The sequence below is a fragment of the Beauveria bassiana genome (assembly GCF_000280675.1).
Source record: "Beauveria bassiana ARSEF 2860 unplaced genomic scaffold BBA_S00028, whole genome shotgun sequence".
NCBI classification, from domain to species: domain Eukaryota; kingdom Fungi; phylum Ascomycota; class Sordariomycetes; order Hypocreales; family Cordycipitaceae; genus Beauveria; species Beauveria bassiana.
This window is the reverse complement of record NW_007930863.1, coordinates 50,350-67,944: the sequence shown is the minus strand read 5'-3', so window position 1 is coordinate 67,944 and position 17,595 is coordinate 50,350. Positions and strand designations below refer to the sequence as shown.

Genomic DNA, 17,595 nt, shown 5'->3' with positions numbered 1-17,595 from the left:
TTCGCGCTTCTAACACGGTGTCACGTGATCGGGGTAGATTTCCAATCTAGCTCGCACTGTGAGGGCCCGCCCACAATCGAGGACCATGGCGGGTTTTCGTGCATCGGATACAGTGCGCGGTACCTGGCGCACTGGCTATTTAACTTTTCAGGGCCCGCACGTGGAGTCCTGTAACGAAATTCCGCGGGCCAGCGACGTAAGTCGTCATTATTGGCACTGTGCCGAGCAGTAAGTGATTCACGGTGCCAGCAAAAAGCAACGAGACCAACTTTCACACCTGTTCAATGCACGCAGGCACTTGAGCACCAGAAATTTCATTTTCGAAACCTCGCTTTGTGTTTTTGAGTCTCTATTGAACAGTGCACCCCAAATGAGTGGCGAGGAATCCGAATTAGACACTATTCGCCACCCAGTACTATTGAATCGCCGCTGCCCTCGCTGATAGCCCAGAGCCAATACCCGCACGCCAGGAGCCAGGCCTCAGCGCAGCTTGAACATTGGTGCTACGTTCTTCTCTTCTAACTTCATTTCATTTACAAAACTCTCTCTGCGGAAAATTTAACTTTGCAAGATGCGTCGTGGACGGTCTTCGGGTGGTACCTCCACTCCGGTGTCTGGTATGTGAATGAGAACCATCTGAGCCATTCTCTATTGACCCTTTCTACCTGTTGCAGCTAGCAATAGTACAAGGCGATCTACTAGATCGTCTCTCTTGGCAAGCAACAATTCCTCGCCGGCACCATCAGTTACAGAGTCGACTACGAGCAAAACAACAACTCGTCTCAGTCGCATCGCTACTAAAGCACCTCCCAGCGCAACTGTTTCATCCGTCGCAACCCCCACAGAACTGACCTCAGACGAGGCCAGCGATTTCACTCCTGCTACCAGCGTTGTGCCTACACCGCTATCAACAGAGGCTGGAGACCTTATTGGAAAGCGGACAACATTCGTGATTGAAGTTCCTACCTCCAAAGGCCGTGCCGACAGAGATCGTGCCCTGCGCACAAGCAGCTTGTCCCTGAATGCAAAGGGTAAGCGCCGTGCTGACCTTGTTCAAGACTCTGACGATGATGATGCATTCTCCGATGAGTCGCCGGACGCCAAAGTCGCCCGAAGGCTACAAGAAGAGGAATATGCCAAGGCCCCTTTTTGGGGAGGTAGCTCTATGTCCGACGGTGCTGTTGGGACCCCCAGAGCAAGCATGCCAGCGAAGAGGGAGCGGGCGAATACGGGATCAAGCCGCCGAACAAAGAGGAGCAAAGTGATACCCGATTCTGAGGATGGCTTGCCTTCGGATACTGACATGGATACCGCAGTCGCTTCTGCGGGTTCTGCTACTGGCTTTCCTGACGAGGAATCTGGCAGCAAGGAGCCGGATGCAACAATTGAGATATCGGACTCGGATGACCTTAGCTCCCTTGATGACTCTGTATTCGAGGTCTCTAGTGACGACGAACCCCTATCTAAGTCTAAAGGCAAACAGCGAACGCGCTCTGCTCCTCGTGTCGGCGAATCCAGCGCCGCGATCAGTCCACATATGCCCAGAACCCATAGTCCCCCTTCTTCGCTGGAGACTTCGGACGAGGACTCTGCTTACGAGGAGTCGATTGAACAACTCGCCGCTTCGAATGAACACGCTCAACAGACTGAAATGCGAGAAATTGCCGCCTCTCGCAAGGCATACAGGCGTGGAGACAAGCGTCGTGGTCGGTCCGAGCGTCTCCGCCTCGAGACTCATCATCCAGAGCTCGAAACCATGTGGACTGATCTCGAAAATATGCCAGAAATAAATGCGGGTAGGGCAGAGCAGCCGTCGACGATCTCGCGTCGCCTCAAACCCTTCCAGCTTGAAGGTCTTGCTTGGATGAAGGAGATGGAAAAGCAAGAGTGGGGTGGCGGCCTCCTCGGCGACGAAATGGGGTTGGGGAAGACGATTCAGGCCGTATCACTCATCATGTCTGATTACCCTGCTAAGCAACCCAGTTTGGTGCTTGTACCCCCAGTTGCCTTGATGCAGTGGCAGTCAGAGATCAAATCTTACACCGATGGAACACTCAAGACATTCGTCTTTCACGGTACGAATACCAAGACAAAGGGAATTCAAGTTAAAGACTTGAAGAAGTACGACGTGATTATGATGTCGTACAACAGTCTGGAGTCCATGTATCGAAAGCAGGAACGTGGCTTCAAGCGCAAGGAGGGACTCTACAAGGAGGAAAGTGTGATTCATGCCATCAACTTTCATCGTATTATTCTGGACGAAGCCCATTGCATCAAGACACGAACAACGATGACGGCTAAGGCATGCTTTGCACTGAAAACTAATTATCGTTGGTGTTTGACTGGCACTCCGCTTCAGAACAGAATCGGCGAGTTTTTTTCCCTCATCAGGTTCCTCAATATCAAGCCCTTTGCATCCTACCTGTGCAAGCAGTGCCCTTGCTCTACCTTGGAGTGGAGCATGGACGTTGACCATCGATGTAAGAGTTGCGGCCACGGCGGTATGCAGCACGTATCCGTCTTCAACCAGGAACTTTTGAACCCGATCCAAAAGTTTGGCAACTTTGGGCCCGGTCGCGAAGCGTTCCGCAAGCTTCGGCTGATGACGAAGCGCATTATGCTTCGCCGTCTCAAAAAAGACCATACCAATGCGATGGAGTTACCGGTCAAGGAAATCTTTGTCAACCGTCAATTCTTTGGCGAGGAGGAGAATGATTTCGCCGGCAGCATCATGACAAACGGCCGGCGCAAGTTTGATACCTACGTTCATCAAAATATCTTGCTCAACAATTATGCCAACATCTTTGGTCTCATCATGCAGATGCGTCAGGTTGCGGACCATCCTGATCTGCTTCTGAAGAAGAATGCCGAGGGCGGCCAGAATGTGCTCGTCTGCTGCATTTGCGATGAGCCGTCCGAAGATACGGTGCGCAGTCGCTGCAAGCACGACTTTTGCCGCGCGTGTGTGGCCAGTTACATACACTCAACTGACGAACCCGACTGTCCGCGCTGCCACATTCCCCTGTCGATTGACTTGGAGCAGCCCGAGATTGAGCAGGACCTGTCCATGGTGAAGAAGTCTTCAATTATCAATCGTATCAAGATGGAGAATTGGACGTCTTCCTCCAAGATTGAGCTCTTGGTGCACGAGCTGCACAAACTCAGATCGAATAATGCATCGCACAAGTCAATCATCTTTTCGCAGTTTACAACGATGCTGCAGCTCGTAGAGTGGCGATTGCGCCGCGCTGGCATCACGACGGTCATGCTCGATGGTAGCATGACGCCCGCGCAGCGTCAGGCGTCGATTGAGCACTTTATGACCAACGTGGACGTGGAGTGTTTCCTCGTTTCACTGAAAGCCGGCGGCGTTGCACTTAACCTGACGGAAGCCTCGCGCGTCTTTATTGTCGATCCGTAAGTTGATTCTCTTTGTCATGCCTGCTCCTTCCTCCACAGAATCAAGATGTCACTAACATGCTTTGTGCGACGGGCAGATGGTGGAACCCTGCGGCCGAATGGCAGTCAGCAGATCGATGCCACCGGATCGGGCAGACGCGGCCGTGCACGATCACGCGTCTGTGCATCGAGGACTCGGTTGAGAGCCGGATGGTGCTGATTCAGGAAAAGAAGACGAGCATGATTCACTCGACGGTGAATGGCGATGACAAAGCGATGGAGTCGCTAACCCCCGCGGACATGCAGTTTTTGTTCCGTGGTAATTAAGCCAATATAGTGAAGGCGAACCCTTTAAGTAGCAAGATGGAGGAGGAAAGACCCTCAAGCTGGGGAGGGTATCTCGTGTTTTGTTTTGTATTTTGCTATCATGTACTAGCTCCGAAGCGTGTAATTCTAAAGACAGAGACTTGCTGTTTCTTTGACGTTGTTGACGTGTGTCGCAGACTGTGCGTTGTCGAAATTGCTGGTGGGTGCGCATCTACAGTATCCTACTCCCAGCACGTAAAAAGTCCATGGCTACGCTTGTGGCAAACCGATTTGAGGCAAGAATGGGACACCTAGATGCAAATTTCGATATTTACGTACTTTTCATATCTTGTTATACCTTCAAGGCAATCTTCATCGTATCATGCCGTACTCTGATTTATATATATCATTTTGCATCACATCAACACTGCTCAAACTTAGGCGTATCTAACTGTGAAATAGGTCATTAGGCGAGCAAATGAGAAAGAGCTACTTCCTTGTATTTCAACTACAGCAAAAGCTGGCAGATCGGGCCTGGTCGATAGTTAGGTTGACAAGGCGCCCGCCTAATAAGTGGTGGGTTGTAAAGGCACCCTCTTAGCAGCGGCTGGCCTCTTCATTCGGGACTCATGCTGCTTGCTCGCCCAGCCGAACGAACCTCAATAGTCTCGTCGGCGCCTCTTTACTTGCCAAAGCCTCAATCGTCGTACTCGGCAGGAGGCGCGCCATGGCCGAAAATTTGACCGTCTAGCGAGCCAAAAGTGGTCTCCCAATGCTCCAGATTTAAATAGCCTGGTCTCTTGCGTGTTCAAGCGATTGCTTTTGGTTCTGGAATTCCACTGCGACAACGCTGTGTAAGCGCCTAGCAGGTCCACTGGAGCTGGGTGAGCCCAGAACTGGTGTACTGGAGATGAAAGCTATTTACATGATGGACGTAGCTTGAGATCCTGGGAAAAAAAAGTGAGAACCATCAGCACATAATCAGTATCCAACAAAGCAAAATTATTTCAGTTTTTCGATTCTTGTCTTGCCGTGTTGGTGTGGCCTTGTTCCGGTTGGGTGTGCAGCCGTAAACAAGGCAGTTTGGACAAGCCAAGGCCACGCAGTCACTTACGCAGCTACACATGTCAAGCTGAGCTTGTTGATCTGGCCTTTTTTCCAACCAACGTTTGCTCAACTCCTTCAACTTTTTCTCATCTACGATCATCAAAATGCCCACTCTACTTGATAATACATTAAAGTCCAAGGTAAATCCTGCAACTCTAGCCCGGTTTGAAGAGCCGCAAAACTAACTGTTGGCAGAACATGGTTCTTGGTAAGTATGCCACAGCGCCTGTCGCGCTCAACAAACCTGACAAGCCTCGCAGCCTTCGGAGGCGTAGTCGCCGCTGCCACTGCGTGGATGCTCGCTGGTGACTTGTTTCCTGCCGATCCAGAACCCAAGGGAGATCCAGAGACGTGGACAAGAGAGGAGATGCGAAGGTGGCTCGAGGCCGTGAGTTGCACCGATGACGTTGGCAATTTGCCAGTGCTTAACAATGTATACCTGCAGCGCAACCTCTTCCCACAGGCAAGTGATACACGGGAGCAATTACTAGCTCGGATTCAGGCAAACCTCAGACTTCCTCGCAAGTAGCCGACAGTATTGTGTGACCTGCCTTCATATAGAATTTAATACGTTTATTATTCGGAGTCTCAAATGCTTACAGGCCTTTAGTAGTGCTGCACGCCAACTCGCCAACCAGTCGCCACTAACCAACTACCTAACTAGCTAGTCACAGCATCAGTAACTGAATGACGTACATCAACTCTGGCCGTTCCTTCAATCGTTGAAATAATGATTGCCTCGAGACTATTCTGTCAACACCGCAGCGTAGTCTTGCCGCTATCTCTTTCCGCTCCTCGTTACATCACAGTCCGAAGCCACTTATCCCGCAGCTTCTCAGCCTCCTCCATGGCCGCCAAAGCCATCCCTGTGATTGTATGCGGCCGGCGGGAAACAATTGGCGAGTCCGTCGCAGACGGGCTCAAGCCAGAGTATGAGCGTGTGTAATTTCTCGACCCTACCTCTATATCGATTTCCACCATGTTGCCGAGCCCAGCTTGATCGCCCAACTGTATTAACCCTCGAGCAGTCGTGCACTTTGTCAAGACGCCCGAAGCTGGTGTCAAAGATCTGCCCCTCGTCCTCAAGGGGAGCGCGCCCGAGACGGCAGGCAGCCAGCAGCGTGGGCACCGGCAACATCGCCGACGGCGCCAAGGCCGTCATCCTGGGCGGAGGCTACGACGACAATGACTACGAGGTGATGCGCAAAGCCGTGGATGCGGCCACGTTGGAGCGTCGCCCTGTCTGGCTGCGCAACGATCTGAGCGTCGCTATGCCGCCCCCAGGTCCGAAATACGGGAAAGCTGTTGTCGTCAGGGTCAAGAACCTGCTGAGCAAGTTGGACAAGGAGAACCGCCTGAATGGCGCAGACTCCGATATATACTGGTTTTAGTCCACGACGTGAGCGGCAATTTCGCGTGACCAAAACGGGAGAGACAGTCTCTGTTAGAGTTCGCAATTCAGATACATGTTATGCGGATATGCATCAGAATGCGTGGGACAACTGCTTCAGTAGCACACTGGGGCAGCAGATTCAACGGCCACGGTGGCAACGTACGCCGACACATCTTCCGTGTATAGGAAATACAAATAAATTAGCTTTCACGAGAGAATTAATCGAGCATTTTTCTAGAAATGCATTCTAGTATTTTCTCAGTATTGATCAGCTACCGCATAGGCCGACCAGTTCACAATTTCTCACTGTGAGTTATGCACGTCCTATGTATGTGACCCACCTTTACATAAGGATCTCGGAGAGCTTCCCCGGGCGCCGACGTCTCCCATCATTCCGACCGCGCTCAACAACAGGTACCTGCATTGCACCGTTCCCGGAGCGAGATTGGCCATCAAAGATTTAAGGGTGCTCTCGACCGCCGCTGCTCGACACCATGTCACTCGACGATCAGCCCAACCCGCTCGCCGAGTCGGGCGTGACGATGCGCTCCGACAGCGAACAGTACTCGCCTGGCGACGAGCTCTCCACCTCGCCCGCGTCCACGTCCAGCTCACCCGTCATCCTGTACAAGCCTCCGACGATATGGTCGCTGCTGCGCGGCACTGCTATTAACATCTTGTTGCCGTTCATCAATGGCATGATGCTGGGCTTTGGCGAGCTGTTTGCTCACGAGGCCGCCTTTCGGCTGGGATGGGGAGGCACAAAGGTAAGCTGTGACCGATTGCGACGGGATTCGAAGCTGTCTTGGCTCTTGACTACCATGTAGCGATTGATGGGATTGTGCTAATGTCCACTCACAGGTCTTTCCCGTTTCACGGAGAAAAGCACATGCAATCGGACCCGGCATCGAGGCGCGTGAGAAGCGAGTGCCCGGCGTGACGCTGTCTGATTTTGCGAGCTTGGAATAATATAAAGGATACCACACATGTTGGGAATGCGATTTTGTCAGCCATGGTTTTATAGATTAAAGAATGCAGATGAGACGTGTCGGGCCAGGACAGCTGCTTCTGGGGATTGAACTGAAACAAAGGATGTCTTTACAGTGCCTTCGCATCTACACACAAATATACAAAAAAATAGATAAAACTCCAAAACCATGATCGAAACATCACAGTGCAAATTCATACCGCTTTGATGAGATGTAGACCGCTGTTGCTGTCGAGGTCAAGCTGCTGGCGGTCGCCCCCGAGAATTATCCGGCCCGCCTTGTCGCTCTAAAAAAAGTTGCCTGCACCTGTACACCTGCCAATGGACCGTGTCCGTAACCTCGCATCTCAACCTCATCACACCCGGCACCATGATTCCCAGCAGAGGAATTGCTCGGTCCTTTCCCGCGGGATTCACCAGAGGCCAGACAACAACCCGATTGATCGTGCGTCCTTTTCCTCTGCCTCCATGAGGTCCAACCCCATCTTAGACGCCTACATCCTCTAACACTTTTTCTTCATGCTGGTAGGGCCGCACATTTGCGACACGATCGATTCCGAGCAATCGAAATGCCGCAATAATCTCCGGACAGGGCATGCGCGCCAGATTATCTCCTGCGGCGGCTGGCATCACCCCATTAGCTCTCGGCAGTGTCGCTGCTAGCCGCAACCTGTCTCTCTGGGGCTGGGGCAGCAGCAGCAGCAAGACCAGCGAGCAGGCCCTCGAGGAGGCGCGCCGGGCCGAAGCAGCCGCACAAGAGCAGCAGCATGCGGCCTCGAGCGCCGCCGACGCCGCGACCGACAGCATCTCAGCTGCACCGCCGCTGACGGAGCCGACGACCACGGCGCCCCTAGCCAACAGCGACCTGAGCGACTTTGGCGGCGGCGGCGGCGGCGGCGGCAACAGCGGCCTGAGCGCCACGGATCTCCTCGACTTGTCGTCGACCGAGCCGGGATACCTGGCGGCGCTGGGTCTGGACAACGGATGGGGCCCGACGTCGGTGATGCAGTGGTTGCTGGAGTACATTCACACGTCGACGGGCTTCGGCTGGGGCATGAGCATCGTCGCGTCGGCCTTTGCGCTGCGTGCCGCCATGCTCATCCCGCACATCATGCAGATGCGCAACGGCGGCCGCGTCGCGCACATGCAGGCCGACCCGCGCGCCGTCGAGATGAACCGCCTCACCAAGGAGTCGCTCGCCGCCGGCGTCGACGGCATGGAGAAGCGCCAGCAGGCAAAGGTCATAGCCGACCTGCTCAAGAAGGAGTACGGCGTCAACAACGCGAACCTGCTCTGGCTGGTGGTGCAGTTTCCGTTTACGATTGGCCTGTTCAAGCTTGTGCGCCAGATGGGCAACCTGCCCGTGCCTGGCATGGAGGACGCGGGCTTCCTGTGGTTCACCGACTTGACTGCCCGCGACCCGTACTTTGTTCTACCTGCCCTGGCCACCGGTCTCATGATTCTCTCGATACAGGTACGTTTGCATCATCCAGCATCTCCGTCAGCCAAGCCTTTTACATGACAACTAACCTGTATTGTTATCACCAGATTGGCCAAAAATACATGGCCTCAGCGCAGCGAAAGATGATGAAGCCCATGTCCTGGGTACTGGGCGGTGTCGGTTTCTTGTTTACTAGTTTCCTCGCCGCCGGCATCAACGTCATGGGTATTGCCTTTGCCGGCGCAACCCTCGCCACCTCGCTGATTCTCGATATCCCCTCGCTCCGCCGCCGCCTCGGCCTCCTCATGGGCCCGCCCCCCGAGCCCGCCTCGTCCGTCAGTGCCCGCACTTCCTCTACTGCCGCCAGCGGCGGCTCGTCTCTCTCTGAGCTTATCCCCAAGGGCATCCGCTACGAGGCACCCCGCGGTGCCGCCGTACCACCGCCCAAGCCGACGACAGCCCAGGAGGTCGCCAAGCCTCTGAGTTTTGCCGAGCGCGTCAACAGCAGCTTCAATGACGCCAAGCAGGGCATGTCGCAGCAGCTCGGCAGCTTCGGCGGCCGCATGGCGGCGACAGACGCGGAAAAGGCGGAACGCAATCGCAAGGAGCTGATGCAGAAGCTTGAGGACAAGCGCCGGCAGCAGGAGCGCGAAGAGTTTAGCAGGAAATACAAGGGCAAGAAGTAGAGACGTCCATCGTCATTTGTATTGTACTGTTTTCATTTCACGATTTGAAGTATTTCAAGACGTGTGTAAATACTATCGCAGAGGGTTGTGCTGGCGGACGTGGCAATGGTGGCATGTTGTATACTAGCATCAAAGGACAGCAGGAAAGGTGACGCCATAGGAGGAGGCACGCTTGAAAGAACATCTTAGCCATGTACAATGTATAATCAGATTTACAGACATCTCATTTGCATTTGCCAAGTAAATTATGAAAACGAAGATGTACGAGTCGAAAAGAATATCAAGGTATGAACAAATCCCATCCGCGTGAATAATCTTGATGATTGACATTTCTACACTGAGACGCGCCCCTCGCTACAGTTTGATAACAAAGAGACCCCGCCAAAGAAATAGGAAATCATAAAGAGCGAAGCAACAAAGTTGATTAGTAAAACAGTACGTCATCAATGACGGGCTTCAGCTGTATGTCGTTTCGTGTGGACTGGAGGACAAGAGGGACACATCATTGTCAGTGGTCATGCGCATGGTGTAGTGAACGGGGAATATAACTTCATGGGTGCTGTAGTTATGTACCAGCAACCGGTCATGATGGGATGAATTTTGATGAAGATTTGGGCTAGCTTAAAATACGGTGCCGTCACTCTCAATGAGAATGGGAGGCTCCTTTGTATTTGGCCGGTTGATTTCGGCGATTTCACGACCACCCTAGTCGCCGTTAATGAACTGCGCTATTATCAATGTGGCGGGGGAGGCCTGCCGGGTGGTTGCACATACCTTCCAGCTACCAGCTTCCAAGAGCTGTGCCAGTGTCATTTCATTGCCTGCTAGCTCCTTCTTCAGGTACTTGTTCACCTCGAGGGTCAAGTGGTCAAGGAGGCCGACTGTGGCGGCGCGCCACTCGACAATGACGTCGTCGCTAGGCTCGAACATGGGCGCTACCTCGACGCCCTTGACGCCCGTGCGGCGGCAGTAGTCAGAGTAGTTCTCCAGGCCACGCTCACTATCGTCCTTTTTCAGAGTCAGCACGCCAATGTCGATGAAGAGACCGCCGTTGCGGTACTCGGGCAAGCCAGTCAGAAGCTCAGTGCCGGCAAAGTGCATATTAAGCAACGACTGCATGGGCTGCATCAGCGAGTATGTTAGCCACTGGGTGAGCTTGTGGAACGGCACAATGGACTCCCAGGGGGCAGCTCCTTGAGGCATCGAGGAGCAAGGCCAAGCATCACCCAGAGAGATGCCATCAATAGACGTGCGAGACTCGGGCCATATGGGTGCCAGACCGGACATGAGCACATTCCATAAAACGGGCAGCGGCACAATGAGAATTGAAGATGCCTGTGTGGAAGGATGCGAAAGCAGATGATCAACCATGTTTCCAGGTCGGCCCGTTTCGCCGAAGAATTCGGCCTTGCTCTTGAGGGCATTGGACAGCTTGAGCAGAAGGTCTGTACGGCCGTCCAAGCCAGCGAGCGCATTGCCAGGTTTAGACTGCAGACCGACAGCCAATTGATCGACCGTCAATTTGGCAAGGCCCTGGAAATCGACTTGGTATTTATTTTCGGGATTGCCCGAGAAGAGGCCCTTGATTGTGTCAATGTGGCGCTTTGATGCGGGGTAACGTGCACTTACAGCTTTGAACATTTCCAAGCTCGCAATAGCCAGGCCCTCGGATCTTCTGTAGACCTTGCCATTTTCATTACTTTTATAGCTCCAGGAAGTGCCAGCACCGGCATCGAGGAGGACGCTGATTAGGAACAGGTCGATGAGGCGACGGCAGCGTTCCGTGTTATCCACAGTGGAGGGCCAAGTGGATAGCAAGTCTGCGATACGATCACGGCCGCCAACGCAAAAGTGCTGGTAGCGGCCGTGACCGGGGATTGTGGTGAAGGGCGCGTCGTAATCTCTCTGTAAGATGGACATGAGTTTCGAAAGAGGCAAGATTGAAGCTAGACGGAGCTAAGCGAGCTGCGCATCAGTTGCTGGTAGACATACCTTGATCAAGCCAGAGACAAAAGTGACTACGTCGGGAAACTTGGCCATGTCAACGTCAAAATGGTGTAGACTATTGTCCATGACCTTGTCAAAGACAAGCTTAGTGCGCTCGCGAACAGCTCCGAGGTTGCGCAGGTAGCCGGCGGGGTCAAGCTGGGGGTCAGGAGGACGGGGGAGATCCATCTTGGGAAGCTTGGTTGGCGACAATGGCGAGAGAGGGCTTGCTGGAGTGATGCTTCCTGCCGAGACTCTTTTGACTCCAGAGCGAGATGTGGACGAGTTGAAGCTGTTGGTGGACTGTGAGGTGGGCAGGGAAGCGTCCCCGCGACGACTCTTATCCTTGCGGGAAAAGAGACCCATGACGGCGACAGATGCAGCAGCGCACGGCTGAGGGCGGTCTCGGGCTCTCGGTAGGTAGCCTTGGGGCTCGATTGGATTAGTGCAGCTCAGCGCTCTGCTCTGCTCGTATCTGCGGTCGATTGGCTGCAGCGTCACGGCCCGTTGTACTGCAGGTGCTGATTCGCCGCAAGCGCTGATCTTGTGACTCGGAATTGGCCGTCGGCCTCGATATGACCTAATTGTTCCCCTCTCAATGCAATATTATCGTCGCAGATTTCGGCGGGTTCGCAGCGGCGGAGAGGAAAATTCCAAGGGAACTTTTGGTCGATGCAGCAGGGAGATGGGATTGGGTGCGGGGGAGCACGAGGGCTGCCACTTTGCTGGCGCTCGCGTGCGGGCAGGAGCAGTTCCGTTGGTGGTGACTCTGGTGAGGGGGACAGAACCGACTGATGTAGCTTGTTTGCCAGCTGATGGACTCACCAGCAACAAACACACGCGCACAATATAGGGACGACGGCGATAATAATAGATGCAACGGCGAGAACAGGTCGAAGATTCCACACTCATCAAAGAAAGAAAAAGAAGAAAAGGATTCGGTCGGGTACCTGCTCTCCCGGGGGTCCAAAGCGACGCCGCTCTTTTCGCAAGCGCGGATCTGCCCACACCATCTCTCTTGACCGGACCAGCGTCGCTTCTTCTTTCTCGCCCCCCTTCTCTGCGCAGGGCAGGGGACCAAGAGACAGGGATGGCCTCCTAGCGCTGGGCATTTGCCCTTCATAATGCTGAAGTTGGGCCGCTCTTGTCCACCCACTGTGGCCGACTACCAGTTTGAGTTTGGGACTAACTTATCTGATGTTGTCAAAACGCCTGTCAAGGCAAGCCATCCTGTGTCTTCCTTGGCTAGGCTAGTTGGTTGGTTGGGTCCAAGCAACCGAGTGGAAGGAAGGTGTCACCCTGGCTATTGGCTATTATAACGGCCGCTTCACGACTCGGATGCTACCCCTGTGCTCGACATCTGCATCGGCAAAGAAGTATGGCACATTTGCCGCACCTACCGCAGACACAGAAACAGACCTCATCAAAAACCGGCTGCTACACATCTCGCTCGAGCCTAACTAACTACGACAACCTGGTCGAACTGGAGGGGCTCTTACGGGCCTGGTCCGGCCAACTGGCGACTGCCGTGATGCTCTGCTGGTACGTGCTGGGCGAGTGTTATCCAACAGGGGATAAACGCCATCGGCTGGCGGGCGTCTGAACTTGATTACATCTGCTCCTGCAATACGGATACTTCCAGGCCCATATTACAAGATATCAGGCACCACGACCCCCGTCTTGGCAAGCAACAACGACAACGAAACCTCCAGGGATGCAAACCCCTGATCGGCTTGCCTCTCAGATTCACAGCCAGAAAAGCTACACCGGGCTAAGGTGGCGTGTGGTGGGGTCCGGGCTAATAAGCAGACAGAACCAAAGACCAACTGCTTGGCAACTTGGCGACTTGGGAGACCCGACCAACGCTAAAAACGCTGGTCGTGGAGACAGACAGAAAGTGGTGTGCCAGGTAAAAGCGGCAGGTCGGCCCTCCCACGACCTCTTGGTGGCGAGTGGAAGCCCCCCAAAACGCCGAGCATTTGCTCCCACTGCTCGAATGGTGACCGGTGTGGCTCTGCGGCTCAGTGTGCTGACCTTGTACAACCAACAAGACATTTTTAAACGGGGCGAGCCAGCCAAGCGAGCCAAGCGCAAAGGCCATACTGGTACGATAGAGCGTCTTGCATTCTCCTCACGAGAGGCCGAGTCGAGGCAAAAATTGTGGCGGCGACAATTGATGACATTGAAGCAGCAGCACTGTCCTTACCCATACGCCTTTGGCCAGGCCATCCGTCATCCTGGCCGGTACCGAGCCCTTGTTCCCCGGCGCCCCTTGCTTCCCGACTATGAGGGCCAGAAAATCCCGGACCCTGTCACCAATAGTGAAAATTACAGTCACCGGGCCAGTCCTGTTTTCCCAGGTACCGAATGCAGTGGAGAGGCCTACAGTAGTTAGGGCAGAAGATTATGAAACCGGTTTCTAAGTCTTCAGGCTCAAGCATCGAATGGCTCTGCCGCCAAGAACGAAAGGGCAAGAGCAGCAGGTAACCTCATTGCGTGAAACTACCGATGTGAAGGGCCCCGAATTATCTGGCATGCAAAATGCATCCACCCCTTGCGCTAAAGACGCAAGAGAAAAAGATTGCAGCAACTGAGAGCAGCGGCATAGAGAGAGATGCACGTGAAAGAAATTTGTGAAGCGGGCGAGTGGGTAGCGAAAAGCCCGTCGCTCGATATCCCGCGCTTCTATAATAAGTACAAGTCATGTGCACTGGCATTATTCCGCGGTAGATTGCAATTTAGCTTGTGACGAATTTCGAAATAGTAACTATGGCCTTTAATGTGCGAGCTGGCGCTCGGATGGGATGAAAACTGCGGAAAGAAGAAAGTTATCAGGGCTGGTGACTACCCGCTCGCCGGTCAAGGGATGGGACCCCCCATGCTCCCTTGTCCGAGACATGCAGCGATGATCGCGCCGCATGATGGACGGTTCTGCTTGTTTCTCGCTTGCCGCATGTAATTTTACGTAGGGATCCATGCAACCATGTTTTCAGATTTATATTATCTACGTTGGAAATCAGCAACTTAAATATGTACACCAAGGAGCCGCGATGGGTTACCACGTATTGAAGTCCAAACTCCCCCGAACAGTTATGACTCTACCCTGGCCAGTCGTGCACGGCAAAAGCCGCAAGCGGCCAAAGGAGAAGAAAGAAAACGTTTCGAGATGCTCCACATTCGATCCTGGCGGGCTAGAATATTTGACGAACCAAGTCAACTCACTATTCGACGAACAAAATTGAGGCTGGGGGTGTGGCTCAGTAACGTCAGGACGCCGAGGCTGGCTCTTCTATCTGAATTTGTATGGCGCACACATGGTAATGTGTTGGTAGATCGTGGTATTAGGCGACGAGCACCCATGGCTTTACTGTGCACGTACAATTGAAGCTATCACTAGCCTCGAAGCGGCTGCTGTGTTTGAGGCTTTCTTGGTCACTAAAGCCGCCTTTAGTGCCGGCGCCGAGGAGGACGCCTTTAACCTTGACCTAGATGACATGAGCGAGTATAGGCTAATTCTCGCCGCCGGCCTAGCTCGGCCGCGCATAGTAATAGAGTATTTTTCTATTAGCATTTTTCTATAAAATATCTATCATCAAAGTCAAGGGTATTATGCCCAGCATTTGGCAGGGCGCTTCGTGGTAGGTCTAGGACATTGTGCCCTCAAGCGTTAAGCCACAATTTTGTTCATTATATCGTATGTTTAGTTCGCCAAATATACAGGCCTAGATAGCATGGATAGCCTACCACCACTTTTCCGGCCCCAGAGGCGTTTGGCCCTTTTGAAAGACCTTTGTCGTGGCGTTGTGCCATCCGTCGAGGTTGGCGTAGGGGACGGTGTTGCCCCACCAGTCGGGAAAGCTGACATTTCCCAGTCCGAGGGCCAGGGCAATGACGACGCTGGCGAGCGCGTTGCCAATGTCGAGGGCGCCGGATAGAGTGTAGTTGTACTGCTGCCACCAGCCAAAGTAGCGGCGGCGAATGTACCAGTTGAAGACAAGACCAACGGTCACAAATTGCCAAAGGTAGTAGAGCGTAGCCGGTGGGATCTGGCCGGCGGCGCCAAAAATGACAGGCGTGAGCATGTAGCGGAAGATGCTGTTGGGGTAGCGGCGGGTGATCAAGTACTGGATGACGGGGAGGGCGGCGCCAATGAGCCAGAACCAGTTGAGCCAAGAAAATAGCTGACCGGCACCAAACATCTTGGCGGGACCAATCACGCCCCAAATGACGCTGGCGTTGAAAAAGGTGCGAGCAGCTGGGCAGATGAGGCCCTGGGCTTGGTCCTCGGTGCAAATGCCTTTGATGTTGCCAAGCAAAAAGTTGTAAGTGGCCACCTGAACGAGGGACAGCCAGATGACGGCAAAGGCCTGAGCAGCAAACATGGAGCGAGGAGGAATCTTCATGTAATGGCCAACCTTCATGTCAGAAATGTAGTTGAGGCCATAGTAAATAATCATGTAGCCCCAGCACTTGAACATCATCATGGCGATGGGGCGTCCCGGTAGCATAAAGCCTACAACCAGTTCAGTGATGACGTTGAGACCAGTCTGCTGGTTGGTAATGGCCTGAACGGTGCCAATGGGGATGAAGAAGACGCCGCCAAGAACAATACAGAGGATGAAAGCCCACCAGGTCAGATGGGTGGGCCAGACCTGAGAGGCAATCATGCCAAACGTGAAGCTCATGGCGAAAATGGCGAGAAACCACCATTCAGGGGCCTCTTTGTACTTGCGCATCAGCCTCAGGTGAACATCGGGTTCCTCTGAGCGCACGTCGCGGCTGCGGCGCCAAATGTCAGACCCGTAGAAGAGAATAACGTGGACGAGCGTGGAAATGAGAGCGGCAAAGGACATGCCATAGGAGAGTGTAAAGGTGGGAGAAATTATAATGGGTGAGTACTCCTGGTAGGCCGTCTCGTTCATGGTAAAATCGGGCGTAAGAATACGACTCGTATTGTAGGGTTTGGCAAAGCGGTCAAAGTTTGTGTTGGCGCTGATAGGCAGGTACCGGTAGAACTCAGGGCCAGCCCATGAAAGGCCAGAGGCGGCAATAGCCACGAGGATCAGGCCGAGGGCAACGTTGACGAGGGCAAAGGCGGGGGCCTGTAGGGGACTGCCGAGAAAGGCGCTGATGACGCTCCAATCAAAGGAAATGGGGATTAGTCCGAGCCCAGACTGCGCGCCGAGGACCTGGTTGACCAGGAGATGGTTGGGAGCAATCCAGCAGGCAAAGTTGAAAAATTGGAATATCTGAGCAAAAACCTGGGGAATCCACTCCCAGACAAAGGTGCTGCAAGATACAATGAGGAAGAAGGCGTAGCGACCAATCTTCCAGCCGTTGGTGGCAGCAGGATCGGCAGCTTGGTGGTTGTGCAGGGCGTACATGACGGCGCAAGTGACGAGGGTGGCTGGCCAGACCATGGATGACGGGTAGATGAGGAATCGTCTGGCAATTCCAGCGATGCCGAAGCCCATGGCCTGGGTGGAAAGGACAAGCAGGATCTGGAAACCCCATCTAGGAGAGTCAGCAGGTAGATTGGGATGTGGACCTGAAGAGCGAGCTTACTTGAAATGTTGCTTGTAAAATACTTCTTGGGCAAGCAGGATATCAAAGGCATAGCTGATGGCAGAGCCGGCGGCCGTCATCATGGTGATGATGGTGTGCTCTTTGACATTGAAGGGGCCGGGGTTGAGCTCAAAGTTGAGACCAAAAAGACGAAAGCTTTTTGCAGGGACTACTCGGGCCCAGAAACAGCCGATGCTGTGCCAATGTCAGCTTTGTTAATCGAGATCAAGCAGCAAAAATTGCTCAATTTCGAGGGTATACTTATGAGGGTAGACTTACGGATAGGCAACCAACTGGACAACGGTAGAGTTAATGGAGATGGGTGTGCGGCGCAATGCGAGAAGGACGTTACAAGCGGAAACAATGGTGCACAGAACGCCACCAATGATCCAAGCACGGATGGTGTTGACGGGCATGTCCTCGTCCGAGGGGGGCACCTAAATCAGAGTTGTGAGTTATGCGAACAGGAAAGTCTCGAGGTGGCAGATGGACGTACGGCAGCGCGGACTTCGGGATATGGAGAGTCATCCTGAATCAGAACGTTGTCCAGCTGGCGGAGCTTTTCGGCGTTGCCCGAGTCGAGGGCCGAGTCGACGGCACGCAGCTTGTCCTCGCCGAGAAAAGGGTCCCAGCGATGCTGTTTGCGAAAGGCTTGAAGCTCGCCCTCGTGGTCGATAGACTGATTCGTCTTTTGACGAGAAAGAAACTTCTTGAGTCCATCCAT

The 17,595-nt window shown here is 53.6% G+C and overlaps 7 protein-coding genes across 7 annotated transcripts; 5 read left to right on the top strand and 2 right to left on the bottom strand.

The window, feature by feature from the left end:
• Positions 1–571: 571 nt before the first annotated feature.
• BBA_07794 (RING-11 protein) lies at positions 572–3,726 on the top strand (the record flags this gene model as incomplete). Its single annotated transcript, XM_008602891.1, has 3 exons — positions 572–617; positions 675–3,417; positions 3,498–3,726. 3 exons carry the CDS (start codon positions 572–574, stop codon positions 3,724–3,726), a joined length of 3,018 nt encoding a protein of 1,005 aa, XP_008601113.1.
• A 1,190-nt stretch (positions 3,727–4,916) lies between these two features.
• Positions 4,917–6,203, top strand: BBA_07793 (uncharacterized protein; the record flags this gene model as incomplete). Its single annotated transcript, XM_008602890.1, has 4 exons — positions 4,917–4,952; positions 5,008–5,020; positions 5,073–5,200; positions 5,841–6,203. The coding sequence occupies 4 exons, from the start codon at positions 4,917–4,919 to the stop codon at positions 6,201–6,203; spliced, it is 540 nt and encodes a 179-aa protein (XP_008601112.1).
• Positions 6,204–6,699: 496 nt separating this feature from the next.
• Positions 6,700–7,174, top strand: BBA_07792 (mitochondrial import protein; the record flags this gene model as incomplete). The annotated part of the gene is made up of 2 exons (XM_008602889.1): positions 6,700–6,972; positions 7,067–7,174. 2 exons carry the CDS (start codon positions 6,700–6,702, stop codon positions 7,172–7,174), a joined length of 381 nt encoding a protein of 126 aa, XP_008601111.1.
• A 389-nt stretch (positions 7,175–7,563) lies between these two features.
• On the top strand, positions 7,564–9,320 carry BBA_07791 (YidC/Oxa1 family membrane protein insertase; the record flags this gene model as incomplete). Its single annotated transcript, XM_008602888.1, has 3 exons — positions 7,564–7,638; positions 7,723–8,667; positions 8,742–9,320. The coding sequence occupies 3 exons, from the start codon at positions 7,564–7,566 to the stop codon at positions 9,318–9,320; spliced, it is 1,599 nt and encodes a 532-aa protein (XP_008601110.1).
• Positions 9,321–9,941: 621 nt separating this feature from the next.
• On the bottom strand, positions 9,942–11,672 carry BBA_07790 (DUF1688 domain-containing protein; the record flags this gene model as incomplete). The annotated part of the gene is made up of 4 exons (XM_008602887.1): positions 9,942–10,025; positions 10,095–10,901; positions 10,950–11,225; positions 11,313–11,672. 4 exons carry the CDS (start codon positions 11,670–11,672, stop codon positions 9,942–9,944), a joined length of 1,527 nt encoding a protein of 508 aa, XP_008601109.1.
• Positions 11,673–12,430: 758 nt separating this feature from the next.
• On the top strand, positions 12,431–13,701 carry BBA_07789 (uncharacterized protein; the record flags this gene model as incomplete). Its single annotated transcript, XM_008602886.1, has 3 exons — positions 12,431–12,563; positions 12,796–12,848; positions 12,949–13,701. 3 exons carry the CDS (start codon positions 12,431–12,433, stop codon positions 13,699–13,701), a joined length of 939 nt encoding a protein of 312 aa, XP_008601108.1.
• Positions 13,702–15,046: 1,345 nt separating this feature from the next.
• On the bottom strand, positions 15,047–17,595 carry BBA_07788 (OPT family small oligopeptide transporter; the record flags this gene model as incomplete). Its single annotated transcript, XM_008602885.1, has 4 exons — positions 15,047–16,820; positions 16,872–17,066; positions 17,151–17,308; positions 17,368–17,595. 4 exons carry the CDS (start codon positions 17,593–17,595, stop codon positions 15,047–15,049), a joined length of 2,355 nt encoding a protein of 784 aa, XP_008601107.1.